Here is a 25,414-nt window from a genome sequence, read left to right as displayed (position 1 = left end):
CAGATTCCTGATTATTCAGTTTTGAAGGTTTGATGTTTGAAATGTTGATAGTAAATAAGAAATGCCATAACACTACAGATGTTACATAAAATTTGGGCCAAAAGTAGAGTGGGAGGGTGGATGGGTGTGTACATAAAAATTGAAACTAAGCAACAGAAACAGCAAGGCATTGTTCTAGTCATGCAGGAGAACCTGAAAGTTCAAATTGACTAGAAACAAGTGATATACAAAAGTGAAACTGTCTAGCTTAATTTTCCAAGATGAAAGAAATGCAAAAAGGAAACAAAACATAATTAGTAGAGAAAAAAACATAAATTAAAGATTATTTTTCATGTTTAATAATGAAGGGTCTTATTTGTAATGGGAATGGATAGGTGACTTTAGGGAAAAAAAGAATTAAGTAATTTGACAATAGGCATTCCTTTAATCTTACGGAGTTTGTCAGAAAAGTTGCTATGTGCATATGCGGAGTTGCAATTATTTTGTTTCTAAAATTCTACCCAGGGTAAGTTTTTAAAGTTAAAAATTCATATTTTCCCCCTATCTACAGCTGTTTGGTGATGTTTGTTTCCACTGTAATCGTGTGATTGAAGGAGATGGTAAGCATTTCTTAAATTGCATTTTTTTTTTGTCACGTCACTTCAGTAGGAATCACTTACTAAAAGAGGTACCAAGGAAAGGGAAGACTAGTGTTGAATCCCTTTAGAAATGCTGATTCCCATAATGCCTTTTTATAAATTCTTCAGAGTTTCTGTGAGTGAAATAAGAGAGTAAAACGGTAAGGCCCCAATCCTTTAGTGAGTTTTACACAGGCAGCTTCCTTTACATGTGTGGAGCCCCACTGACTTTAATAGACCTTGATGCAGGTACAATAATCTACATGCATGCACCTCATTACAGAATTAGGGCCTAAGGGCCTGATTTTTAAAGGTATTTAGGTGCCTAAAGAGGCAGATAGGTGCCTAGTGGGATTTTCAAAAACTCATAGGCACCTAATTTCCATGATTTTAATGGAAATTAGGCACCTAGGAGCTTTGAAATCCCACTAGGTTGCTATCTGCATCTTTAGGTACCTACATATTTTATTAAAAAAAAAAAAATCTGGCCTTAAGTCTGTAGAAGTGATGCTGTCACAAACGCTGCCAAAGGATTAGCATTCAGCAAAACAATGTGTCTATAAAGACAATCCAGAAGCCCATTAACCTGGAGTGTGGCTGTTGACAACCAACTGGGACAGGATGGTAGAAAAAGCAGATAGTTTTGTATTGCCTCATATTAAATTAATACCTACCTTACAACAACACCTAGCTGAACCAATACCATGTACCAGTAATAGCACCAGCTAAACCAAAACCAGTAATCAAATGGGATAAGGCCCAGACACTTTAAAAGGACATCATGGATTATAATCATGACACTAAAGGATGAGCTCCAGATTCAGATGGTGTGATTTCCATATAGTTTCAAGTCTCCACTCTACCTATAAAACTACAATTTAGGAGTCTTCTTGAAGGAAATATTCTGCTCACCTTCATTAAAATCCTCCAAAAACAAATAAAAATCTGGTGAAACAGGTAACTTCAGCCTTGTATGATAACTAGGTACATGTTTCATATGTACACTATGTAATCTTGCTGCCTCATACTGTATGTTCTGGTTGCTAAACTGAGCAAATTGTAGTGTGTCATTTCATTGCCCTAGGGGTAATTTTTAATCATTGTTTTAAATTTATTCTATTATTCTACCAAAGAGGGAGGGATGAACGTGTCAGACAGCCAGTTAACTATAGCAGGATCTATATGGTTGTCTGCCTCAGAGGGATCATCTATGGAGCAATACATCAATTATCTATCTGATTAGGTTACCTCTGACAAACAGCAGAGTACCTTTCTCCAAAATGACACTTATTGGACAACTAGCATCCAGAAGTGCTTGCCCAACGGTGACAGCTACTATAATTGAACATGACTACAGCTGTCTGACAATAGTCAGTTTCATTCATAGTAGGCAATTGGGTTGCCAACCCTCCCGGTATCAGGCGCTATGTCCCGGAGGCTATATAACTGGGAGATTTTGGCTCTAAAAGTCCGGCGGCGCAGCCCTGCCTGCCTGCCTGCCTGCCCTGGCCCTGTGTCGCTCCTGACAGTGGCCATCATGTTCCTGGGGGGCGGGGTGGGGAAGGGGGGCTCTGCGTGCTGCCCCCCCCCAAGCACTGGTTCCGCAGCTCCCATTGGCGGGGAACTGTGGCCAATGGGAGATGCGAGGGTGGCGTTTGCTGGCGCAGGCAGCACGTGGAGCCCTCTGCCCCCCTCCCTCACCCCCTGGGGCTGCAGGAGATGTGCTGGCTGCTTCCGGGAGCGGCGCGGGGCCAGGGCAGGCACAGAGTCTGCCTTAGCCCTGCTGTGCAGCCGGCCAGAACTTGCACCCCTCACCCCCTCCTACACCCCAATCTCCTGGCCCAGCCCTGAGCCTTCTCCAGCACCCAGACTCCCTCCCAGAGCCTGCACCCCACATCCCCTTCTGCACCCCAACTCCTTGCCCCAGGCTCAGCCTGGAGCCCCCTCCCACGCTCCAAACCCCTCTGCCCCAGCCCAGAGCCCGCACACCAACCCTTTGCTCGAGGCCAGTGAAAGTGAGTGAAGGTGGTGGATAGCGAGCGCAGGAAGTAGGGAGGAATGGAGTGAGCGGGAAGGGGCGGGGCAGGGGTATTTGAGTTTTTGTGATTAGACAGTTGGCAACCCTAGTAGACAACCTTGGGTGCATTTTTATAGTGGAGCAGCACCTGTTGATCTGAACTAAGAAGAGGAAATAGACCATTTTTTGGCAAGGGAAGAGGTAGAAGGTGTTGGGATCTTCATTTGAATATTCAAATGGACCAACACCAGAATTCAGCCAAAGATTTCTTTATTAATCCAAAGACTAAATTGGCTTTTATATGGTTATCTAAGTATCAGTTAGCTAAACTTCGTTTAGTAAACCTAACATGTACCCATATAACAGCTATCAGTCCTACAACAGGATTAGGCCCAGAATGCTCAAACCCATACTGGCTGGCTTCAGCTAAACAAGCAGGCACTAGCATGTGGCCCCATCTAGTCCCTTCCCTCTTTTATATCTTACAATAAACAGGCCTACATATCTGACGTCACTGAGTTTTAGGTATCCACTTTTGTCAAAACTGGTTAGAACAGGGGTGGGCAAACTATGGCCTGGGGGACGCATCCTGCCCTTCAGATGTTTTAATCTGGCCCTTGAGCTCCTGCCGGGTAGCGGGCTCTGCATGCTGCCTCCGCCTCAAGCGCTGCCACCGCAGCCAATGGGAGCTGCAGGGGCAGTGCCTGCAGACGGGGCGTGCGTAGAGCTCCTTGGCCACACCTCCATGTGGGAGCCAGAGGGGGGACATGCCGCTGCTTCTGGGAGCTGCTTGAGGTAAATGCCACCCAGAGCCTGCATCCCTGACCCGCTCCAGCGCCCCAACCCCCTGCCCCAGCCCTGATCCCCCTACTGTCCCCCAAACCCCTCGCTCCCACCCTCCTACATCCCAGAGTCTGCACACCCAGCCAGAGCCCTGCCCTCTCCCCCCCCCCCCCCACCACCCTCTGCCCCAGCCCAGAGCCCCATTCTGCACCCTGAACTCCTCATTTCTGGCCCCACCCAAGAGCCCGCACACCCAGCCAGAGCCCTCACCCCCTCCCACACCCCAACTCCCAATTTCGTGAGCATTCATGTTCCACGATACAATTTCCATACCCAGATGTGGCCCTCGGGCCAAAAAGTTTCCCAACCCCTGGGTTGGAACAATGCTTGACCAGTTTGCTGGCAAATGCCCAGGAACTTCAAGGACTTCCCTCACAATACTTCACTCATCTCTATCACATCTGCAAAAGTCCCAGAAACTTCTTCTCCCATGAATCATTCCTTGCTAACAAAGGCTCTAAGTTTCATTTTGTTCTTTTTCCTAATAAAGCATGCTTTAGGAGGTTTCATTTCTTAATTCTCAGCAAGCCTATGTAAAGGAAGCAGAATCGAAAGAGATACTAAGGAAGAGGAAGTAGAGATTAACATAAACAAAGGGGGAAAGAAAGGCAATTTTGATTCGAGATCAAAATGGAGCTCTTCCAGAGCAGAGCTATCACAAAACAAAGAGCATAGCTAAAAGTTAAGCATCAGCATAAACACTGAAGTAATTTAGAGGCATCTATGCCTCCTACACAGTATATGTGTATGTCTCTCTCCTTGCCCTCACTTCATTTTCATTATTATGGTCCATAATTTTATCCCTAGTTGAGAAACAAGTTTAAAAATAATCACCTTTTGCTGTATGTCTTATGAATGTGTGAATTTCAGAAGTTTTTAACAAATGCCTTTGTTTACTGAACTGCTAATATTGTCTTTTTCCCCCTCCCCCTAGTTGTCTCTGCTCTGAATAAGGCATGGTGTGTGAACTGTTTCGCTTGTTCCACTTGCAACACTAAGTTAACACTCAAGTAAGTTTTTCAGATAGTTTAAGAAGATGGAAAACAGTTATGATCTCTTCAGAACAGATCAATAGTCACCTTTCAAGCACAGCTGTTATAGTCATAGTTTAACTGTAATGGTATAGAACAAGGGTCTCAAACTCATGGCCCGCAGGTCATCTGCGACCTGCAAACCTCCCCAATGTGGCCTGCGGGGCTCCAGCAGTTTTGGGGCCGGGTCTCTCCCTTGGCCCCACCTGCCGCCCCCAGGCGCTCCCCCTCCCCAGGCGATTTACAATGGCCCGGGGCCCCGGCAGTGCAGCAGAGCTGAGCGGTGTCTGCCAGCCCCTCCCTGCGGCCCCGGGGTGGGGCGGGGCTGTGCCTCTGTGCGCTGCCCCCACCCCAAGCGCCCCTGCGGCCAGTGAGAAGCTGCGGGGGTGGTGCCTGGGGGCAGCAGAGCGTGGAGGCCCCCCAGCCCGCCCCGCCTTGGAGCCCCAGGTAAGTGCTGCACCTCCCGATCCCCGCCCAGAGCTGCACCCCCACCCCCTGCGTCAGCCCAGAGCCTGCACCTAGCACCCAAACTCTATCCCAGAGCCCGTACCCCAGACCCTCTCTCCCACCCAAACTCCCTCTCAGAGCCCAATCTCTCACCCCTTCTACACCCAAACTCCCTCCCAGAGCCTTCACCCCAATCCCCTACCCCAGACCTCCTCCCCCACCCAAACTCCCTCCCAGAGCCTTAGGCAGGTGGGGGGCAGAGGCTTTTTTTGGGGGGGGGGGGGGTTCTGGGCGGCACGAGTGACATTATTGGCCTGCTGGGAGGATCTGAAGACTGGCCCTAAGGTAAATTGAGCTTGAGACCCCTGGTATAGAACATTTATAGACAACTTCTTGTAAATGATATATGTGTTTGTTCCTGTTGCTCCATTTACTACTTTAAAATCTATTTTTTCTTTGTGTTCAATTCTTCTTTCAGCTATGACTTACTCTTAAACCTTTTCCTGTTCTTTCCACTGTTTTCCTCTGTGTCTTATCTAAAGGGATAAGTTTGTTGAAATTGATCTAAAACCTGTCTGCAAACACTGTTATGAGAAAATGCCAGAAGAATTTAAACGTCGACTTGCCAAACGGGAGCGAGAAGCAAAGGATAAAGACAAGCTGAAAAAGAAAAAGCCAATCTGTTTGTAAACTTTTCTTTTCCTCCTATCACAATCTCTGCTCTTTTCTTCTTTGGTCAGTGTTTAGGACCTGTATTTTTCTTTTAGTTTTCTGCATGTGTTTGTGATAATCAAAGACAGAACAACTATTAATTTACACATATCTATGATTTGAAATTTTGAACACTACATTTTAATATGTTAAGTTTAGGCCATTGTGCTCAGAATTTGAGCTTGAAAGGTTTCTTAAATCGCAAAATTCATAAATTTTGGACTTCTTGAAGAAAAATTCTCACCTTGCTGAACAGACTGTTTTAGACCACCGTGTAGCTATGATTTCATTCCAGCTTCCCAAATTGCATAAATTTTGTGCATATAGTTAATTACATATGCCAGTAGGCATTTGTGTGCATGCAGGCTGAATAGTTAGCTGTCCACCTGCCTATCTGCATGCTCAAATGCAGGATTATGTTTAGAAAACTTGTGGATGCAGATTTAGAAGCTAGTTTTGGAAACCTGATAGTTTTGAAATTCCACTTTAGTAAATGCCTTGTGCTTCCATTTTAACAGTCTACAAAATGGTTTTTAAGCTAATATAAAATGTCAGTCCCTGAAAACAATATTGCATGCTGAGTACATTTTTTTGTTTTGAGACTTTTTCGCTAACATTAACATTTTACTGCATTTTTAAATTACTGTATCATAACAGCACTCAATTAGACATATAACCATAATTCAGTAGCAGAGATGGGACTATGTGAATCCACATATTCTTCTTTGAGTGCTTGCTAATGTCCATTCTATTGTAGGTGTGCGCACGCCCTTGTGTGCAGCCGTTGGAGACTTTTGCCTTAGCGGTACCCGTAGGGCTGGCTGTGCCGCCCCCTGGAGTGCCGACTCATGGTGCAGTATATCAGGCGCTGCCGGCCCTGCGCCTTCTCAGCTCCTTCTTACTGCCCATGGTGGTTAATCGGAGCACCTCTGTCCCTTGCTTCACAAGTGGTCAGCAGTTTTCTTCATCTGTTTAGCCTTGTGCTTCTCTGTAAATAGTTTTAAGCGTTGTTAGTTAGTCGTTAAGTCCCCTTTAAGTGTTTAGTTAGATAGTGTCCCAGCGGAAACTTGGCCCCCGGAGAGCATGCCCCAATCTCCAGGTTTCAAGCCCTGCTCATCCTGTAACAGGCCTGTGCCTGTTAGTGACCCTCACGAGCTGTTTACAGTGCCTTGGGGAAACCCATATAAAGAAGCACTGTCATATCTGCCAGAACTTTCATCCACGGACTCAGAAGGAGCATGATATCTGCCTCAGGGCCCTTCTGATGCAGGCTGCCCTGCGTCCAGCTTCGGAGCCAGTGCAGCCTGAACTGGCACCCAGTGCTTCAACTTTGGTGCGTAGCACACTTCTGGCACCAGGGTCCTTCCAGCACCAATCCCCGTCACCAATGCCAAAGAAAAAACCTAAGACCACAGCACCGGCCAAGACCGACCAAGGGGTTCCGGGTAAGGAACCCTGTTCGTGCCTTCTGTCCACTCCGGACCCGTTGAAGGGTTCGGCTGCGGGGGGGTTCCTCCCCCAGAAAGGACCCGCCACTGACTCCAGGGAGCGGTAAAGGGCCTAAGCAAATGGCACAACTGGCCCCCTCCAAGGGCCTGGCACTGGGAGAGTCCACAGTGCCTCCTCTGTGTGTGGAAAGGACCCAGCTAGGGCTTCCCGTGAGGGCAAGATCGCCAGAAAGGCCTCACACAAATCAGGTGAGTGCTGCTGATCTCCAGAGCCAAGACAGAGTCAGAAGCTGCCACATTCTTGGTCTCCACGTCAGCCTACGTCTCCAGCTAGCCAGTACAAGTTGCAGGCACCGTGCTCTCTATCTCCGTTGTCGCATCGAGATTCACCCAGGTGTCGTCGATCACCCCGGTACCAGTCCTCATCCTGCCATCAGTCACCATCGCCAAGACCTTGAGGGCACTCCCCAACACGATGTCGCTTCCCCTACCCCCGGCATCAGTCGGACTGGTCCTAGCACCGGTCTCCAGCAGCAACCATGAGACGTCAGACTCAAGCCTCCACAGCCCCACCCTGGTCGCTGGAGGGAGATGAATTTTCAGGCTCAGAGGCGCAATTCAGTCCCTCACCCAGACAGCGTGAGTGGGCTCCGGAAGGCACATCAGCAACATCGGTGCCGACCTGGCGCGAAAGCCAGTGGCCGACCCAATGGCTGAATTGGAACACATGGGGCATTCGTATCATGCCGGTGCCCCACTCCCACCAGACCTCAGTTGCAGCATCAGAAAGACCACAGGCGGCACTCCTGGCACTTGTGGCACCGGGCTCGGTGCAGGACGTTCCAGCTACCACCTCGTGTGAGAAGCCAGTACCCACCCCAAGGCCTCCCTCCCCACGTGGACGGAGACGCCACCGAGGCCCCCCCAGCCACCCAGTCATCTTTCTCCTCCCCGGATGAAGCGGTAGCGGCACTGTCTAGAGGTAGCCCACTGGACAATTTCCACAAGCATCGGGCTTTGCTCCGCAGGGTGGCTGCTAACTTGGGCCTTAAAGTGGAGGAGATTGAGGAGCAGATGAATATGCTTTTTAATGTGCTCTCTGCGGCCGCCCCAACCCGGGTCACACTCCCAATTCACGAAGGGGTGAATATTGCCAAGGCCATCTGGCAGACCCCGTCCTCCATCCCGCCCACCTCGAAAAGGATGGAAAAGAAGTACTTCATTCCTGCAAAGGGGTTTGAGTACTTATATACTCATCTGCCACCAGGTTCGTTGGTCGTGTTGGCAGCCAATGAGCAGGACAAACACGGGCCCACCAGTTCAACCCCTAAGAATAAAGAGGCGAAAAGACTAGTCTTATTTGGCCAAAAGATTTTTTCTATGGCTAGGCTCCAGTTTCGGGTGGCAAATCACAAGGCCCTCTTGGGCTGCTACAGTTTTAACTTGTGGGGCTCTCTCCTCAAGTTCAAGGACTCCATGTCCCTGGAAGCAGCCCAGAAATTCTCCATCCTGGTCGAGGAAGGGACCGTGGCTGCTCAGTCCTCTTGCCAGATGGCCTGGGATGCCACCGATTCAGCTGCCCTAGTGGTCGCCTCAGTGGTGGTCATGCGGCGCAGCTCCTGGCTCCAGACCTCCGGCCTGTCCCAAGAGATGCAGGCCTCAATCCAGGACCTTGCGTTTGACGGTGTCGGCCCGGTTTCTGATCAAACGGATGTGCGTCTGCATGACCTGTCCTACAGGACACAAAGGTGACCCTCTGCTCCCTGGGAATGCCCATGTTTCAGTTGTCTAGGCAGCTGTTCCGGCCTCCCCCACCTCCTAGGCGGTGGCAACCTTGGCAGGGGCCTACAAGGAAAAGAGACACTGTGTTCAACCGCTGCCGCCCTTCATCGTCCCAATCTCCTGCACAGCCTGGCCTGGCAAAACACCAGGGGGGCCACAAGAGCTCATTTTGAGGGTGCGCTCGGGAGCGACACACCAGCCAACTGCCTGGATTCTTCCTGCCCCTTCCTTGACCACCTTTTCTCTGACCACTTGGCCTGGTCATGGGTTACCTTGGACCATTGGGTCCTGGACATAGTGGCTCGGGGCTACACACTGCAATTTTTGGCCACCCCTCGTTCCGCCCCCTCCCCCGCACTTCCCTATCCCTTTTCAGGGACCCTTCTCACAAGCAGCTCCTCGTTCAGGAGGTTGAGAACCTCCTACGCTTGGGGGCTGTGGAGGAAGTTCCTCGGGATATGCAAGGAACAGGATTCTACTCCCGCTGCATCCTAATCCTGAAGGCAAATGGGAGGCTCAGATCCATTTTGGACCTGCGGGGCCTCAACAAGTCTCTGTTGAAGTTGAAGTTCCACGTGGTATCCCTGGCTTCCATCATCCCTTCTCTGGATCCAGGGGTCTGGTACACCGCTCTCGACTTAAAAGACACTTATTTTCATATTTCTATTTTCCTGGGGCACAGACATTTCCTGCACTTTATAGTGGCAGGGCGCCACTTCCAGTTTACGGCGCTGCCCTTTGACCTGTCCTCGGCCCCCAGGGTGTTCACGTAATGCATGGCGTCGGTGGTGGCTTAATTGAGGTGTCGAGGGGTCCAGATCTTCCCATATCTTGATAATGGCTCATCAAGGGCAGGCCTTCGGAGGAGGTCCAGAGGAGGCTCGATCTGGTGCGCTCCACCTGCAACGATATGGGTCTCCTAATAAACAGAATAATCCATGTTAGCACCAGTTCAACACATAGAGTTCATCTGTGCAGTTCTCAACTCAAGGCGGGCCAGGGCATTCCTGCCGGAAGTGCGTTTTCAAACCATGTCAGACCTGATCGCTCACATACAGAGCCAACCACTCACTATAACCCACATGTGCCTGCAACTGATGGGCCACATGCAAGTACATGGTAAGCCATGCCTGGCTTCATCTGAGGCCCCCACAAATGTTACTGGCCTCAGTCTACATTCCCAGTAAGCACCCCCTGGACTGAGTGGTCCTGGTGCTGAGTCGTGTCCTCTCACTGCTCGACTGGTGGCGGGATCCCAGGTTGGTGCTGCGGGCAGACCCTTTTGCAACCCCATCACCCTTGCTCACCTTGGTCTCAGACGCCTCAGACCTGGGCTGGGGGGCCAATGGCTGCAACATGACCTAGCCTTTCATATCAATTTCAGGGAACTCAGAGCGGTTCACCTGGCATGCTAGGCTTTCCTGCCAGGTCTATGGCCCTCTGTTAGGAAGCGCTCAGCCTTTGGGACTTTTGTGTGTGGCAGGACGTTCATTTGGTGGCCACCCACCTGCCCAGTACCAAGAACATCCTGGTGGATTGCCTCAGCAGGACCTTCTTGTCTCACCACGAATGGTCGTTCTACTCGGAGATGGACAGCCTAGTCTTCTGAAGGTGGGGACTCCCCAGGTGGACCTGTTCATGTCCAGACAGAACAGGAAGTGCCACATGTTCTGTTCTCTGCATAGCAGGGACAGGGGCTCCCTGTGAGACGCCTTCCTGATCCCATGGTCGGGAGCACTCATGTACGCCTTCCTGCCGGTGCCACTGATCCACAAGGTCCTGCTCAAGGTGAAGTGAGACAAAGCTTCAGTCATCCTCATAGCCTCGGTGTGATCTCGGCAGCACTGGTTTGCCATGTTCCTGAGCCTTTCGGCAGCCACCCAACTACAGCTGCCTCTTCGGCCGGACCTACTGTCCCAGAACCATGGCAGTCTGCTGCACCCAAACCTGGCGGCACTGCACCCAACGGCCTGGTTTCTGCAGGGAGGAGCGGCCGTGTTCTGCCAGTGTCCATCAGGTCTTGCTGGGCAGCAGGAAGCCCCCCACTACGACTACCTATGTATCAAAATGGAAGCGGTTCCTGTGTTGGGCCACAGATTGCCATATCCTGCAGGATGTCCTGGACTATTTCATAGAATCATAGAATATAAGGGTTGGAAGGGACCCCAGAAGGTCATCTAGTCCAACCCCCTGCTCGAAGCAGGACCAATTCCCAGTTAAATCATCCCAGCCAGGGCTTTGTCAAGCCTGACCTTAAAAACCTCTAAGGAAGGAGATTCTACCACCTCCCTAGGTAACGCATTCCAGTGTTTCACCACCCTCTTAGTGAAAAAGTTTTTCCTAATATCCAATCTAAACCTCCCCCACTGCAGCTTGAGACCATTACTCCTCGTTCTGTCATCTGCTACCATTGAGAACAGTCTAGAGCCATCCTCTTTGGAACCCCCTTTCAGGTAGTTGAAAGCAGCTATCAAATCCCCCCTCATTCTTCTCTTCTGCAGGCTAAACAATCCCAGCTCCCTAAGCCTCTCCTCATAACTCATGTGTTCCAGACCCCTAATCATTTTTGTTGCCCTTCGCTGGACTCTCTCCAATTTATCCACATCCTTCTTGAAGTGTGGGGCCCAAAACTGGACACAGTACTCCAGATGAGGCCTCACCAATGTCGAATAGAGGGGAACGATCACATCCCTCGATCTGCTCGCTATGCCCCTACTTATACATCCCAAAATGCCATTGGCCTTCTTGGCAACAAGGGCACACTGCTGACTCATATCCAGCTTCTCGTCCACTGTCACCCCTAGGTCCTTTTCTGCAGAACTGCTGCCTAGCCATTCGGTCCCTAGTCTGTAGCTGTGCATTGGGTTCTTCCGTCCTAAGTGCAGGACCCTGCACTTATCCTTATTGAACCTCATCAGATTTCTTTTGGCCCAATCCTCCAATTTGTCTAGGTCCTTCTGTATCCTATCCCTCCCCTCCAGCGTATCTACCACTCCTCCCAGTTTAGTATCATCCGCAAATTTGCTGAGAGTGCAATCCACACCATCCTCCAGATCATTTATGAAGATATTGAACAAAACCGGCCCCAGGACCGACCCTTGGGGCACTCCACTTGATACCGGCTGCCAACTAGACATGGAGCCATTGATAACTACCCGTTGAGCCCGACAATCTAGCCAACTTTCTACCCACCTTGTAGTGCATTCATCCAGCTCATACTTCCTTAACTTGCTGACAAGAATACTGTGGGAGACCGTGTCAAAAGCTTTGCTAAAGTCAAGAAACAATACATCCACTGCTTTCCCTTCATCCACAGAACCAGTAATCTCATCATAGAAGGCGATTAGATTAGTCAGGCATGACCTTCCCTTGGTGAATCCATGCTGGCTGTTCCTGATCACTTTCCTCTCATGCAAGTGCTTCAGGATTGATTCTTTGAGGACCTGCTCCATGATTTTTCCAGGGACTGAAGTGAGGCTGACTGGCCTGTAGTTCCCAGGATCCTCCTTCTTCCCTTTTTTAAAGATTGGCACTACATTAGCCTTTTTCCAGTCATCTGGGACTTCCCCGGTTCGCCACGAGTTTTCAAAGATAATGGCCAATGGCTCTGCAATCACAGCCGCCAGTTCCTTCAGCACTCTCGGATGCAACTCGTCCGGCCCCATGGACTTGTGCACGTCCAGCTTTTCTAAATAGTCCCTAACCACCTCTATCTCCACAGAGGGCTGTCCATCTCTTCCCCATTTTGTGATGCCCAGCGTAGCAGTCTGGGAGCTGACCTTGTTAGTGAAAACAGAGGCAAAAAAAGCATTGAGTACATTAGCTTTTTCCACATCCTCTGTCACTAGTTTGCCTCCCTCATTCAGTAAGGGGCCCACACATTCCTTGGCTTTCTTCTTGTTGCCAACATACCTGAAGAAACCCTTCTTGTTACTCTTGACATCTCTGGCTAGCTGCAGCTCCAGGTGCGATTTGGCCCTCCTGATAACATTCCTACATGCCCGAGCAATATTTTTATACTCTTCCCTGGTCATATGTCCAACCTACACTTCTTGTAAGCTTCTTTTTTATGTTTAAGATCCGCTAAGATTTCACCATTAAGCCAAGCTGGTCGCCTGCCATATTTACTATTCTTTCGACTCATTGGGATGGTTTGTCCCTGTGACCTCAACAGGGATTCCTTGAAATACAGCCAGCTCTCCTGGACTCCTTTCCCCTTCAAGTTAGTCCCCCAGGGGATCCTGGCCATCCGTTCCCTGAGGGAGTCGAAGTCTGCTTTCCTGAAGTCCAGGGTCCGTATCGTGCTGCTTACCTTTCTTCCCTGTGTCAGGATCCTGAACTCAACCAACTCATGGTCACTGCCTCCCAGATTCCCATCCACTTTTGCTTCCCCCACTAATTCTACCCGGTTTGTGAGCAGCAGGTCAAGAAAAGCGCCCCCCCTAGTTGGCTCCTCTAGCACTTGCGCCAGGAAATTGTCCCCTACGCTTTCCAAAAACTTCCTGGATTGTCTATTTACTACACCTAAAGCTCCAGAACCTGTCGCTGTCCTTGATCAAGGTGCACCTGGTGGCTATTTCAACTTTCCACTCTCCGTTTCAAGGCAGGTCGGTCTTCGCACATCCCATGACAGCACAGTTTCTGAAAGGTCTGGATTGCCTTTACCCGCATGTCCGCGACCCGGTCCCTTCTTGGGACCCGAACCTTGTGCTTTCCAGGCTCACAGTGCCTGCCTTTGAGCCCCTGGCTTCCTGCTTCCTTCTGCTGTTATCCTGGAATGTCTCCTTGTTGGTCACTATAACTTCAGCCTGTAGGGTGTCTGAGATCATGGCACTCACGTCCGAGTCCCCATATACCAGGGGTTCTCTAACTGGGGGTCGGGACCCCTCAGGGGGTCATGAGGTTATTACCTGAGGAGTCGTCAGCTGTCAGCCTCTAACCCAAACCCCACTTTTCCTCCAGCATTTATAATGGTGTTAAATACATAAAAATGTGTTTTTAATTTATAAGGGTGGGGGTCGCACTCAGAGGCTTGCTATGTGAAAGGGGTCACCAATACAAAAGTTTGAGAACCACTGCCATATACGATCTTCTATAAGGACAAGGTCCATCTCCGTCCACACCTGGCCTTTCTGCCCAAGGTCGACTCCCAGTTCCACGCGAGTCAGGACATATATCTTCCGGTCCTTTGCCCAAAGCCTCATGCGAGGGATGAGGAATGCAGGCTGCACACCTTGGACGTTAGGGGAGCTCTGGCCTTCTACATAGAGAGAATGAAGCTAATCCGTAAGTCTCCGCAGCTGTTTGTTGCTGTCACGGACCAAGTGAAGGGTTGTGCAGTATCCACCCAGAGGATCTCGTCCTGGATCATGGCTTGTATCCGCTACTGCTGTGAGCTGGCGAAGATGCCCCCACCACCAATTGTGACGGCCCACTTCGCTAGAGCACAGACCTTGGCGGCGGCCTTCCTCAATCAGGTGCTGATCCAAGAAATTTGCCATGCCGCATCTGGTTGTACATCCACGCTTTTGCCTTGCACTGTGCGCTGATCCAGCAGGCTCAGGCTGATGCTAGTTTCGGCAGTACCACAATCTGCAAGACTCTGAACTTCAAGCCCAACTCCTGGGATTCTGCTTGTAAGTCTCCTACAATGGAATCAACATGAACAAGCACTCGATAAAGAAAAAAACGATTATCCATCGTTTTGTAACTGTTGTTCTTCGAGATGTGTTGCTCATGTCCATTCTATTACCCGTCTCCTGATCCTCTTTCGGAGTTTTCGACAAGAAGGAACCGAGAGGGCTCAGGGCCAGCGGCACCTGATGTACTGCACCATGAGGGTGCCAAAGCCGGCCCTGTGGGTACCCGCTACAGCAAAAGTTTACGACGGCTGCGCACATGTGCAGGTGCACACCTACAATGGAATGGACATGAGCAACACACCTCGAAGAACAACTGTTACAAAAAGGTGGTAACTGGTTTTTGCTAACTCTGTCAAGATGCCCTCTGAATAGTAATTGACTTGTTTCTCACAGTTCATACAGAGTTTATATTTTGTTTTTTGGAGTTCTCCAAAAGTTCTCTATAATGAGAAGGTTTTTGATTTTTTAAAATAAAGTTTATAATTCACATTGGACTGAGTCTCCTGTTACAATCCATCATATTGCTGCAAAGTGACATTGAAATTAACAGCTCCTGGAATCCCATGGGAGATCAGAAAATCATGTCCAATATGTATTGATAAACAGAAGAGTTTTACTGTTTAAATATTGAAAAGACTTGTTAAAATATCAGACACAGTCAACTTGAAAATTACTTTTCCAGCTGAAAATTTAGTATGTATTGTTTTAAGTAACTCGAGAGATTACTACAATTGAAAGAAATTAAATAGCATTTTATTTTTCTGTTTTTCCAGTTTGTTTATTGTGCATTTGATAGCAGTTAGTTTTATTGTTTTGTTGATATAGTGGCACTTCCTGTCTCATGGGCAAACTGGCTCATAACTGCCTTCTGCAGGAATTCTTCCGTTTTCCTCTGCTGCAGCTAGTACTCGCAACTGTCAGAGACAGGATACTTATATATGGCCACTGCTCTGATCCAGTATGGAAATTCATAGCATCTTCTGCCTAACAGTTCTTGCCTATACCCACATCAGATATCTGTAGGTCCTTAAGGCTGGGTGTCCACAGACTTCTGAAAATATAGCGTGTATCTTTACTGTTAGGTTTACAATTCAGTGGTTGCACAACACACAGTATTGCATAAAACAATTTTCCTCAGTAGCCAAAAGTTCTCTATTTGTTTTCCTGTACAGCTGTTTCTTTCACTTCAGCTATTTACTTTCAGGTCTCTTTCACATAAATATTGATTATATGTGCAAGGATTGGCCATCTCAATTTTTCAAAACTTAAATCTGTCACCGTTAGCAAATTCACTTGTACTTAACCTGCCAGGGCTAAAAAATAAATAAACACATATCAAAAGTCTCTCCTGAATTTGGGTTTCCCCTCTTGAAAGTTGGCACCCAGTGACAAAGCTGGGCAGTGCTAATAACAAGTATAATTGTATGTAACATAAAAAATAGATTCAAGTATACATCTATATTTGTTGTCTTGCTATGTCATTTATAATCTTAACTCCATGTATATATTGAGCAAAAATACTGAAAAAGCATTATTTTGCTGCCTGTACTATGTCAATATGACATGCTACAAGTACTCTTTGAAATCTCTTTCACAAAAGATATTTTTCCTTTTTTATCATTTGTAGGAACAAATTTGTTGAATTTGATATGAAGCCTGTCTGCAAGAAATGTTATGAGAAGTTTCCTCTGGAGTTGAAAAAAAGACTGAAGAAACTAGCTGAAACTTTAGGGAGGAAGTAAAGCCTCCTTCTAATCCTCCTGTGCAAAAATGAGAAAAAATTACAGATATTACTTGACTTTTATTTTATTTTTCTTTGAGGCTTGCAATCAGCAATACGTACGCAAAGAAAATGAGTTTCCTTGATGCATGACTACCTTCATACTAAAGTACTTTCCTCTTATCGCCCGCAAAAATGCATCTAAAAACCCTCTTCATTTTATATAAACCTCATAACTAGCAAAAACAAAATATATCTTCAATTCTGTATTTGACATTTACATTTATACATATTTGTTGATATGTAGATTGTACTTGCATAGTAAATTGCGGATACAAATTCATGTTAAACTCTTACATCTCTGGTACTGCAGTTGGATTTGCCTTGTACCCAGATTTCAGTGGGATTCTGTGCAGACATAAGATCTGCTTGTGCATATCCTGCAGTGACTTAACAGATGAGCCTAGCTTTCTGTACACAAATAGTGCCGTTGAAGTTAATGGTAATACTTGTGCATAGAATTAAGCACATTTGTAAGTCATGAAGTGACTGTAGCATCACTTTTTATGGAACTATTTGTTTTTAGATTCAGATCCATGTAGTCATTATGAAGCCTTATTTTAAATGTATCTGAAGAAAGTCAAACTTCTAAGTGCAACCACTGCAAAAGTGTAGTGCCTTTAATAGATAAATCTTACATAATTAATCTTTGTATATCAGACTTAAAAGTTGTAATGAAAATATAGAAAACTTATTCCTGTTGCAAGAAATATGCATATTCAGAGCTACCTGAATTTTGCTATGTTCCGTTCAAAATAATCCAGTAACATTCATGAGTGTTTTTGTATTTTACTTACATTTTGTGCCTTATTATTCTGTTTCTTTCACAACAGTATTCAAAAACACTGATGCATTAAATATATATACAGTTTTATTTTTATTTTATATTTTTATGCAGAAAACGTATACCAGGTATTATAAGAGATAATATGCTTTAACTACTTCAGCTCTATAGAATGTATGAAGTTCGTTCGTTTTGTTTTTTCGAATTTGAGAACACCTGAATTTTAAAAAATACATTATTTTGCTTCTAGACTCAATTAATTTTTTTTAATAGTACATGAAATAATTCTCGCTCATCTCTGAATGTTACTTTTACACCAGTGAGTGTCTGTATAAACAGTCTATCCTGGAAGGTGCTGAGCACCTTCAACTTTTGTGTCAGTCTTGAAGAACTGGGTCCAAACTGATCAGAATTCCCTATAACATACTTCTAAGTCTTATGGTATTCATTTGTAATCATAAAGAATCTAGGGTTTTTTTCCCTTCCTCTATAAAGGTGCAGTAGTTTGGCAAACTTGTTTAACAAAATTAATAAACCTTTTTTTCCTTTACTATAGCAATCTAAACAGATTGTATAGGATTATACTCTACCAACTAAAGTCTCATTTCATATCTTCAAGAAAAAATATCCCTTAGTTGGTTTAAATGCTAAGCTTCCCAGTGTGATTAATAAAGGTTATAGAATATAACTTGTCTGACTTTTTCTTAAAGGAATGTTTGGTTGTGGAGGTGAGAGACCCCGTATATGTTCTCTTTGCCTTACTAGTGCTACACACCGAAACTGACTCCATAGTTAAGGCTGTATTTCCCTTACTGTACTTTTCCCTTAAAGCAGAACTACAGTCCCTCTATTTCCCACTTTAATAAATTAATTTAGCTTTTAAATTTCAGATACCGTTCAGTGGATAGTTGAATCGTCTAGGAAATGTTCCAAATAAAATACTTACTAACTTTTCTTAGCCAAAATAATTTAAAATAGCCTAGTTTTGAAATTTACACCTGAATGTCACCCAACCCCCATCCAACACAGTCAGTCACCACACATTTTCACATTAGCACACAGGTCACGTTTGACATTTAACAATTATGCAGAATACATTTATCTTCCTTACAAATTATAATCAAAACTAGAAAAGACCAAGGAACTTCAGAGGGCCCAAACAAAGCTAGTGAATGGCTAGCATGATCCCATATGAAATTCACTGATGACAAATGCAAGGCAATAGACATTGAAAAGTAAGTTAAATCCATACACTTATTGAGTTCTAAGTTAACTGTAACAACTCAGGAAAAAGACCTGGGAATCACTGAGGATATCACTGTGTGGTAAAGGTACTGTGTAAATGTTATAATATATGTACAAAGTCAGTGGCATATCCTGACCTCCCATTTAGTCCTAAAAAAATAGGAGTACTTGTGGCACCTTAGAGACTAACATTTATTTGACCATAAGCTTTCATGGGCTACAGCCCATTTCATCAGATGCATAGAATGGAACATATAGTAAGAAGATAAGATACATACATACATACAGAGAACATGAAAAGGTGGAGTAAGAGGCTCTAAAAGGATGTCATGGTAGGGTATTGCCACCCTTACTTCTGGGCTGCTGCCTGCAGAGCTGGGCCCTCAGTCAGCAGCCACCACTCTCCGGCTGCCCAGTTCTGAAGGCAGCAGCACTGAAGAAAGGGTGGCTATACCATACCATGCCATCCGTACTTCTGTGCTGCTGCTGGCGGGGCGCTGCCTTCAGACCGGGACGCTCGGCTAACAGCCGCCATTCTCTGGCCACCCAGTTCTGAAGGCAGCGCAGAAGTAAGGGTGGCAATACCGTGACTCCACCTAAAATAATCCTGTGACCCCCATGCAAATCCCTTTTGGGTAAGGACGCTCAATTTGAGAAATGTTTGTTTCCCCCATGAAATCTGGTCTTTTGTGCGATTTTACCCTCTACTATACAGATTTCACGGTCCGTGACGAATTTTTCATGGCCCTGAATGTGGTAGAGCTCTAATCATGTACTTCAGAGCACTACAACCAATTCCACATCAACTGTTGTTCCTCATCCTATTTCGAGGACCAGGAACAAACAGGGCTCCATCTGAAACATCTAAACAAGTTCCTAAAGGAGGCTTATTTTCATATTCCCAGTTACAATTCACCTGCTTTACATATAGATGGTAGGTTGTATCCCCCCACCCCAAATTTTGATTATTATTTGATATGACATATGCTCCTAGGGTCTCTTACAGCAGTGGCTCTCAACCTTTCCAGACTACTGTACCGCTTTCAGGAGTCAGATTTGTCTTCTGTACCCACAAGTTTCATCTCACTTGAAAAGTACTTTCTTACAGACATAAAAATACAAACGTGTCACAGCACAATATTACTGAAAAATTGCTTACTTTCTCATTTTACCATGAAATGTGTTTGTACTGACTTTGCTAGTGCTTTTTATGTAGCCTGTTGTAAAACTAGGAAAATATCCAGATGAGTTGATGTACCAGCTGGAAGACCCTGTGTACCCTAGGAAGACATATATCCCTGATTGAGAACCATTGTCTTATGGGATCATGTATTAATACTGGCTTTAAGGAAGAAGGAAATGGACTCCTATTTCTTCCTGGATAATTTTGCTGGTCGGGGTGCTGTACAGAGAGAGAGCTGAAGGAAACAGTTATACAGTTATAGAAGTAGCTTGGACTCATGATAAATACATCATAATGGCTCCAGGTAGTCAATCATAGGCTTGGTCTGAGGATTAATCCTATGATGTATAAATTCGAATCTCAGAAGAATATTAACTGAAGATGACGATGGCCACAGTTGAAAACAAATGACGTCACAGAAATAAATCTCTACTGGGCATACTGATCTGATGCACGAAACACGGTCCTGTGACACAGAGTTCCCATGAGTCCTACCAGCCTCTCATCATCCCTTTTGTATCGTAGAAATGCAGGGCTTTAGGCAGTGATGAGCTGCCAAAATCTTAACAACTGGTTCCCTCCTCACCCCACGAGGGGGTCGTAGACTGCCCCCACCCCCAGAGACTCCTGCCCCATCCAACCCTCCTCGTTCCTTGACGCCTCCCTCCCCCGGACCCTCTGCCCCATCCACCCCTGTCCCCTGACTGCCCCCAGAACCGGGCAGGAGGGTCTTGTGGGCCACCGCAGTGGGTGCCCACCGCGCCCCGCCCCTAAGAGCCAGAGGGACCTGCTGGGGGGTGAGGAGTCCCAGCAGCGTTTACCTGTGGCGGCTCCCAGGAAGCATCCAGTACCAGCAGGTCCCTCTGGCTCCTAGGGGTGGGGGAGTGTAGCTAGAGGGGGAGCAGAGGCAGTGACTGCTCCCCCCACCGATCACATCAAAAGTGGCGCCTTAGGCACCGACTCCCTGGGTGCTCCGGGGTTGAAGCACCCACGGGGAAAATTTGGTGGGTGCACCACTGGCAGCTCCCCGCCTGGCCTCAGCTCACCTCCACTCTGCCTCCTTCCCTGAACGCGCCGCCCCGCTCTGCTTCGCCCCCTCCCCCGACTTCCCGCGAAACAGCTGTTCACGCGGGAAGCCTGGGAGGGCTAAGAAGCAGGCGGCAGCTTCACGCTCAGGCCCAGAGAGGCGAAGGCGAGCTGGGGCGGGGAGCAGTTCCCCTCCCTCTCCCTGGGTTACCTCCTGCAGCGCGAGCGGCCCTCATCGCGCCCCCCCCCCCCGCCCCAGCTCACCTCTGCTCCGCCTCCACCTTCCTGGGACTGAGTGCGAAGCCGCCGCCTGCTTCTCAGCCCTCCCAGGTTTCCTGCGCGAACAGCTGATTCACGGGAAACCTGGGGGTAGGGGGGCAGAGAAGCAGAGCGGGGCGGTGCGTTCAGGGGAGGAGGCGGAGCGGAGGTGAGCTGGGGCCGGGGGTGGGGCGGGGAGCTGCTGGTGGGCCACCAAATTTTCCCCTTGGGTGCTCCAGAGCTGGAGCACCCATGGAGTCAGCACCTAAGGCGCCACTTTTGGCCGGCTGTTAAATTTAGAAGCCCTTTTAGAACCGGTTGTCGCCCCCGGCAGGTCCCGTGAGGGGCAACCGGCTCTAAAAGGGCTTCTAAATTTAACAACCGGTTCGTGCGAACTGGCTCCAGCTCACCACTGGCTTTAGGGGACGTAAGTCCAGCCCCTTAACGCTGAGGCAAGACTGAGTTACCCTAGGCCACCCCTGACAGGTGCTTGTCCAACCTGGTCACACACACACACCCCGGCAGGGACCCTCCCACGCCTGTTGCACAATTCAACTTCCCTCAAAGTTAAAAAAAGTTTTATCTTCAGATCTAACCTAAACCTCCCTGGCTGCAGATTGAGTCCCCTTCACGTCTTGTCCTGCCGCCAGTGGCCACGGACAACAACTGATCGCCCTCCTCTTCGCACCAGCCCGACCCCCCTCCCCGGTTTACACCATTACCAGGCCAGCCAGAGGTGACAGGCCTTGGCCTTCCCCTCCCCCACCCCCTTATCCCTGACACTGTCCAGCAGCAAGCGCGGTTGGCAGCTGTACACGTGGGTTCCGGGCACGCGCACCCTCCCCCCCGCCGCCGCCTACCACCCCAAACGCTCGCTGCGATTGGCTCCCGGGGACTGTGAAACTGGCCAAGGAACGCGCCGCCGCGAGCGCGGAGAGACGAGAAGAGGCAGGGCCAGGTTCAGGACAAGGAGAGGGGCGGCCCAGCCGATTACGTCATTTCTGCTTCCGCAAGCGGTGACGACGCACACAGACGTAGCGCGCCGCGTTACGCACGCGAGCGTCCCCCTCCCCACTCTCACGCCTGTGGGCGCAGCGCGAGTGCGGCTGGTGAGCTGGGGGGCCCGCGGCGGCGTTTCGTGTTTCGCTCAGCGAGCGAGCGAGCGGCTCTGCGCGCGCCACGACCATGAGGCGCAGCAAGGCCGAGGTGGAGCGGTACATCGCCTCCGTGCAGGCCGCGGCCCCCTCCCCCAAAGAGGTGAGCGGCCCGCCGGTGTCCCCGGCGAGCTCCGCTAGCGGAGCCGGGCCCGCGGCGGGGGGGGGGTCGGTCGGTCGGTCGGTCCCCGCCCGGGTGACTGCGGGGCGGCGGCGGCTTGTTCCCCAAGAGCGAGGGCCGGGGAGTGGGGCGAGTCAGTCGGCGGGGAGCGGGTGCCGGGGTCGCCCGGTGGCGGTGGGGTGAAGGGACTTGGCGCCCGCGAGGGGCGGCTGGGGGAGGGCGGCTGCCCCGATCCGGCACCGGCGGGGCCCCACGGGGTGGGCCCCCGCCCGCGTCAGGGAGGCGGGAGGGTCAGCGAGTCCCGGGCCCGTGTCTGACAGGAGCCCGGCTTCCAACGTCGTTGGCCTGGCCTCATTTCGGTGTGGGCGGGGCCCCCCGCTCTGTGGGCCGGTTGCAAGGCCGGGCCCCTGCCCTGGCTGTGGGGGTGGGGCTGGGGCTGTAGCCAAGGCTGGGAGGAGAGTGTAGCAGCCGGGTCCCCGGAGTCTAACCGAGATGGGTCTGAGCCATCTTCTTGGCTGTGGGCGCTTTTCCTTCAGCCCTTCGTCCGTCCGTCCGTCCGCGGTTGAGTTGAGGGAGAGCGATGGGATCGTGCAGGGAAGCTCGCCCTGCTGCTTCTGCTAAGGAAAGGATTTAAGTCGCTAATGCGATGCTGCAGATTTGATTTGTCTGAAACACTGGTATTGCTCTTAAAAAAAAAAACGTGCAATTTAGCTTTCAAAGTTATTAATCTGTAGGGCGGTAATTCATGGGCTCAAACTTTTTTCACAAAACGTGGATCACATTTTAATAAAAAGTGGCTGACCTAGCTCCCTGCTTGTTCATGGGCTTGTAACAACCCCATTGCAACGATCACAATTGTTTACATGGAATTAGCTGAAAATGCATTACATTCTTATCTGGTAATGCACTTTAGAAATGAAAATTATAGCTAGTTCTGCGTCACCAGTTATCTCTCTGCAGACCCCAGAAGATGCTCTCCAGATCACCAGTGGTCACACAGATATAGTTTAACATAGGCATTTAATTCTGAAAAGCCAGAGATCAATCTAATGCTTAAAACCTGACTGTTAACACTTATTCTGTAGTTTTAGTCCTATTAGTAAATGCTCTATATTGTAGTGGCAGGAAATTTAACAGTGTTATGTACTGCTTTGTAGGCACATCAGTGTGTTTAATGTATAATCTTTTTAGGCAGGCTTTGTGCACACAGTATTGTTACTATCTCATTGAAATACGCATGCAGAGATTTTGTTGATTGTGGAAGTCATAGGATTCAGATGCCTTTTACAACAGAGACCATGTCAACAAATTATTCAATTTAAAAGTTACACCTAACAGATATTTGTTGTTACATCACACTTTTTTTAATGTTTGCTCCTGTTCACTGTGCGAAAGACCCACACAAACAGGGAATGCTGACTTTACATGGGTAATGGTGTAGCTGATTGTATAGTAAGTACACAAAGTAAACACTGGAAAATAGGTACTTCTCATTCTTCCTTTGTCCTGTATTGTAAAATTAAGAAGGGACTGAAATGAACTATCCCTTGAAATTGTAAAGAAATGTGGCTCACCAGACCGTTTCAAACTTATCAAACACATTTGTCCAATAATATAGTATTTATGGAGAAGATTAAAAACTAAACATGTCTTATTAAAGGGTAAAAAAATTAAAATGCATGCTTTTGTTCAAAAATAAATAATCTTTGTGCTGAAACAGAGAAATTTAATATCTAGTGAGTGATTTGAGAAAGTTGAGGGATTGGAATTGCTTAGAATGTAATGGGTCATTTTATGTTTGTCCTGGATCTTAAATGTGATTAAGGTTGTATTTTTTTCTTTTTTCTTTTTTTTTAAACTGTGGTTGAGAACTTAATGATACAAACAAACCAAGAAATTCTTACCATTCTTAATTCTGCCTCAATAGTTCATCCACTTTCCAGAGAAGCACTTGGTGTCCAATAATACCTTGTCCCTACATGCTTTATAGATAATTATTTGGGTTGTCTTCATTTGCTGTTAATACAGTGGTTCTGGACCTGTGGTTTGTGGACCACCAGTGTTCCTCAGAGCATTTGCTGGTGGCTTGCAGAGATCTGGTTGGTCATCTGATTTTTGGCTCTCTTTGTTTCCAGGTCCTAAATTGCATTAAAGAAAACTAAAAATACATTGAATCTTTCTAGTGTCGCACTCTCTAATAAGCAATTGCTGTAGCTGACACAGGGATGTTTCCCAATTGTGAATATGGGAAGGGATACACAATACAATCCTTTTATGAACAGGTGCTATTAAAACATTTGAGAAAATGTAAAGATTCCTGAGCTGATGCCAGTATTTCAGAAATAAGTTAAGTGGACTTCCAGTAGAAATATGATAGGATCTTAGCTTGGTTTTGTTAGCATTGATGGATATGCTTTTGAAAGGAGTAGGAAGGAGAAGTACTTGGCCCTTTCCAGTTGGTGCCATGTTAGAGGCTTGCCAGTAGCTGATGGCTGGACCCAATTTGCATGTAAAAGTCCAAAACTTCATTATATCTAAAATGTTTATTTGTACTTCTGTCTTCCTTGATAGAGGAGTAGAAATTACTGTTGGCTGAATTAATTGTTGAGGGAAAAACGAGCAATTATCAGTTTCCATACTCTGTGGGCACTTTATCGTTTGAGCGCAGAGATTTTTTGGTCTGTGCTCCAAGAAGTTTACAGTCAAACAAGTTTCCCTTGGGATTTATTTTGTCTTTAAGTCCCAAATTCCAAAGAGGGGATAAACTTTTGCACTAAATATCCTTTTAAACAGAGATTGGGATCTATCGTGGATTTTCACTGTGACTTTGGCTCCATCAGCTGCTTCTGGCTGTATGTTCTGAACCATTCTCCTACAGCGTCATACAGATAAAAAGGGTTGCATGTTTGCTTTGTTTCTTTTTGCTACAGTTTCAAGTGAAATTAAGTTTGTAGCAAAAAATACAAAAATCAAAACTTAGTGTTTAATTAGCAGTTCATTTATTTTGTCATTCTTTACCCACTTCTTTTTGGAATGCTTTCACTGGTGTCCTATATTTCCTCCTTGGTTCTCTGCATCTTTCACCTCTTCTGATTTTACCTTTTTTCTTTGAGACTTTTCAGAGACTTCCATTTTACCTTTTAATCTTGTTCATTCACCAACAACTCTGTTTTGAAGTGATACTCGCTCTCACCTAGAAGATCTGGAGTTGGATTTTTCATTATCTTGTCAGTGTTGGTCTTCCACTTAACCAGAATGAGTTGCTAGAGAAATAAATAAAGTGTTCCTTCCTTCCCCTTCATGCCTGAGTTTGTAGTATCTGCAT

At 47.5% G+C, this 25,414-nt stretch overlaps 2 protein-coding genes and 1 long non-coding RNA gene across 15 annotated transcripts in view; 2 read left to right on the top strand and 1 right to left on the bottom strand.

Moving 5' to 3' along the window:
• LIMS1 (LIM zinc finger domain containing 1) overlaps window positions 1-17,790 on the top strand; it is a 137,759-nt gene extending 119,969 nt beyond the window's left edge. For 8 of the 11 annotated variants that reach the window (XM_048856667.2, XM_048856677.2, XM_048856646.2 and 5 more), the window contains 4 exons: window positions 551-599; window positions 4,412-4,487; window positions 5,498-5,690; window positions 16,166-16,290. In XM_048856667.2, the coding sequence (XP_048712624.1) occupies window positions 551-599; window positions 4,412-4,487; window positions 5,498-5,645 (273 nt within the window). In that variant the 3' untranslated portion in view covers window positions 5,646-5,690; window positions 16,166-16,290. Of the gene's footprint in view, window positions 1-550; window positions 600-4,411; window positions 4,488-5,497; window positions 5,691-16,165 lie in introns of all 11 variants that reach the window. The other 3 variants (XM_048856635.2, XM_048856615.2, XM_048856607.2) reach the window with 2 other exon arrangements.
• LOC125639499 (uncharacterized) lies at window positions 8,469-21,767 on the bottom strand. Of its 3 annotated transcripts, none has more exons than XR_007357507.2 (3): window positions 21,675-21,767; window positions 10,404-10,675; window positions 8,469-9,815 (listed from the first exon to the last, which is right to left on the bottom strand). It is a non-coding gene; the product is annotated as an uncharacterized LOC125639499 (long non-coding RNA). The 3 variants fall into 3 exon arrangements; XR_012669167.1 differs by lacking the exon at window positions 21,675-21,767 and adding an exon at window positions 12,089-12,203; XR_012669166.1 differs by lacking the exon at window positions 21,675-21,767 and having other exon boundaries at window positions 10,404-11,660.
• Window positions 21,768-21,850: 83 nt separating this feature from the next.
• LOC125639418 (E3 SUMO-protein ligase RanBP2) overlaps window positions 21,851-25,414 on the top strand; it is a 66,335-nt gene continuing 62,771 nt past the window's right edge. The window contains exon 1 of the mRNA XM_048856429.2: window positions 21,851-22,071. Coding sequence (XP_048712386.2) covers window positions 22,000-22,071 — 72 coding nt within the window. The 5' untranslated portion in view covers window positions 21,851-21,999. The remainder of the gene's footprint in view (window positions 22,072-25,414) is intronic.

This window comes from Caretta caretta, chromosome 1 (genome assembly GCF_965140235.1).
Source record: "Caretta caretta isolate rCarCar2 chromosome 1, rCarCar1.hap1, whole genome shotgun sequence".
NCBI classification, from domain to species: domain Eukaryota; kingdom Metazoa; phylum Chordata; order Testudines; family Cheloniidae; genus Caretta; species Caretta caretta.
This window is presented reverse-complemented; position numbering and strand designations above follow the sequence as displayed.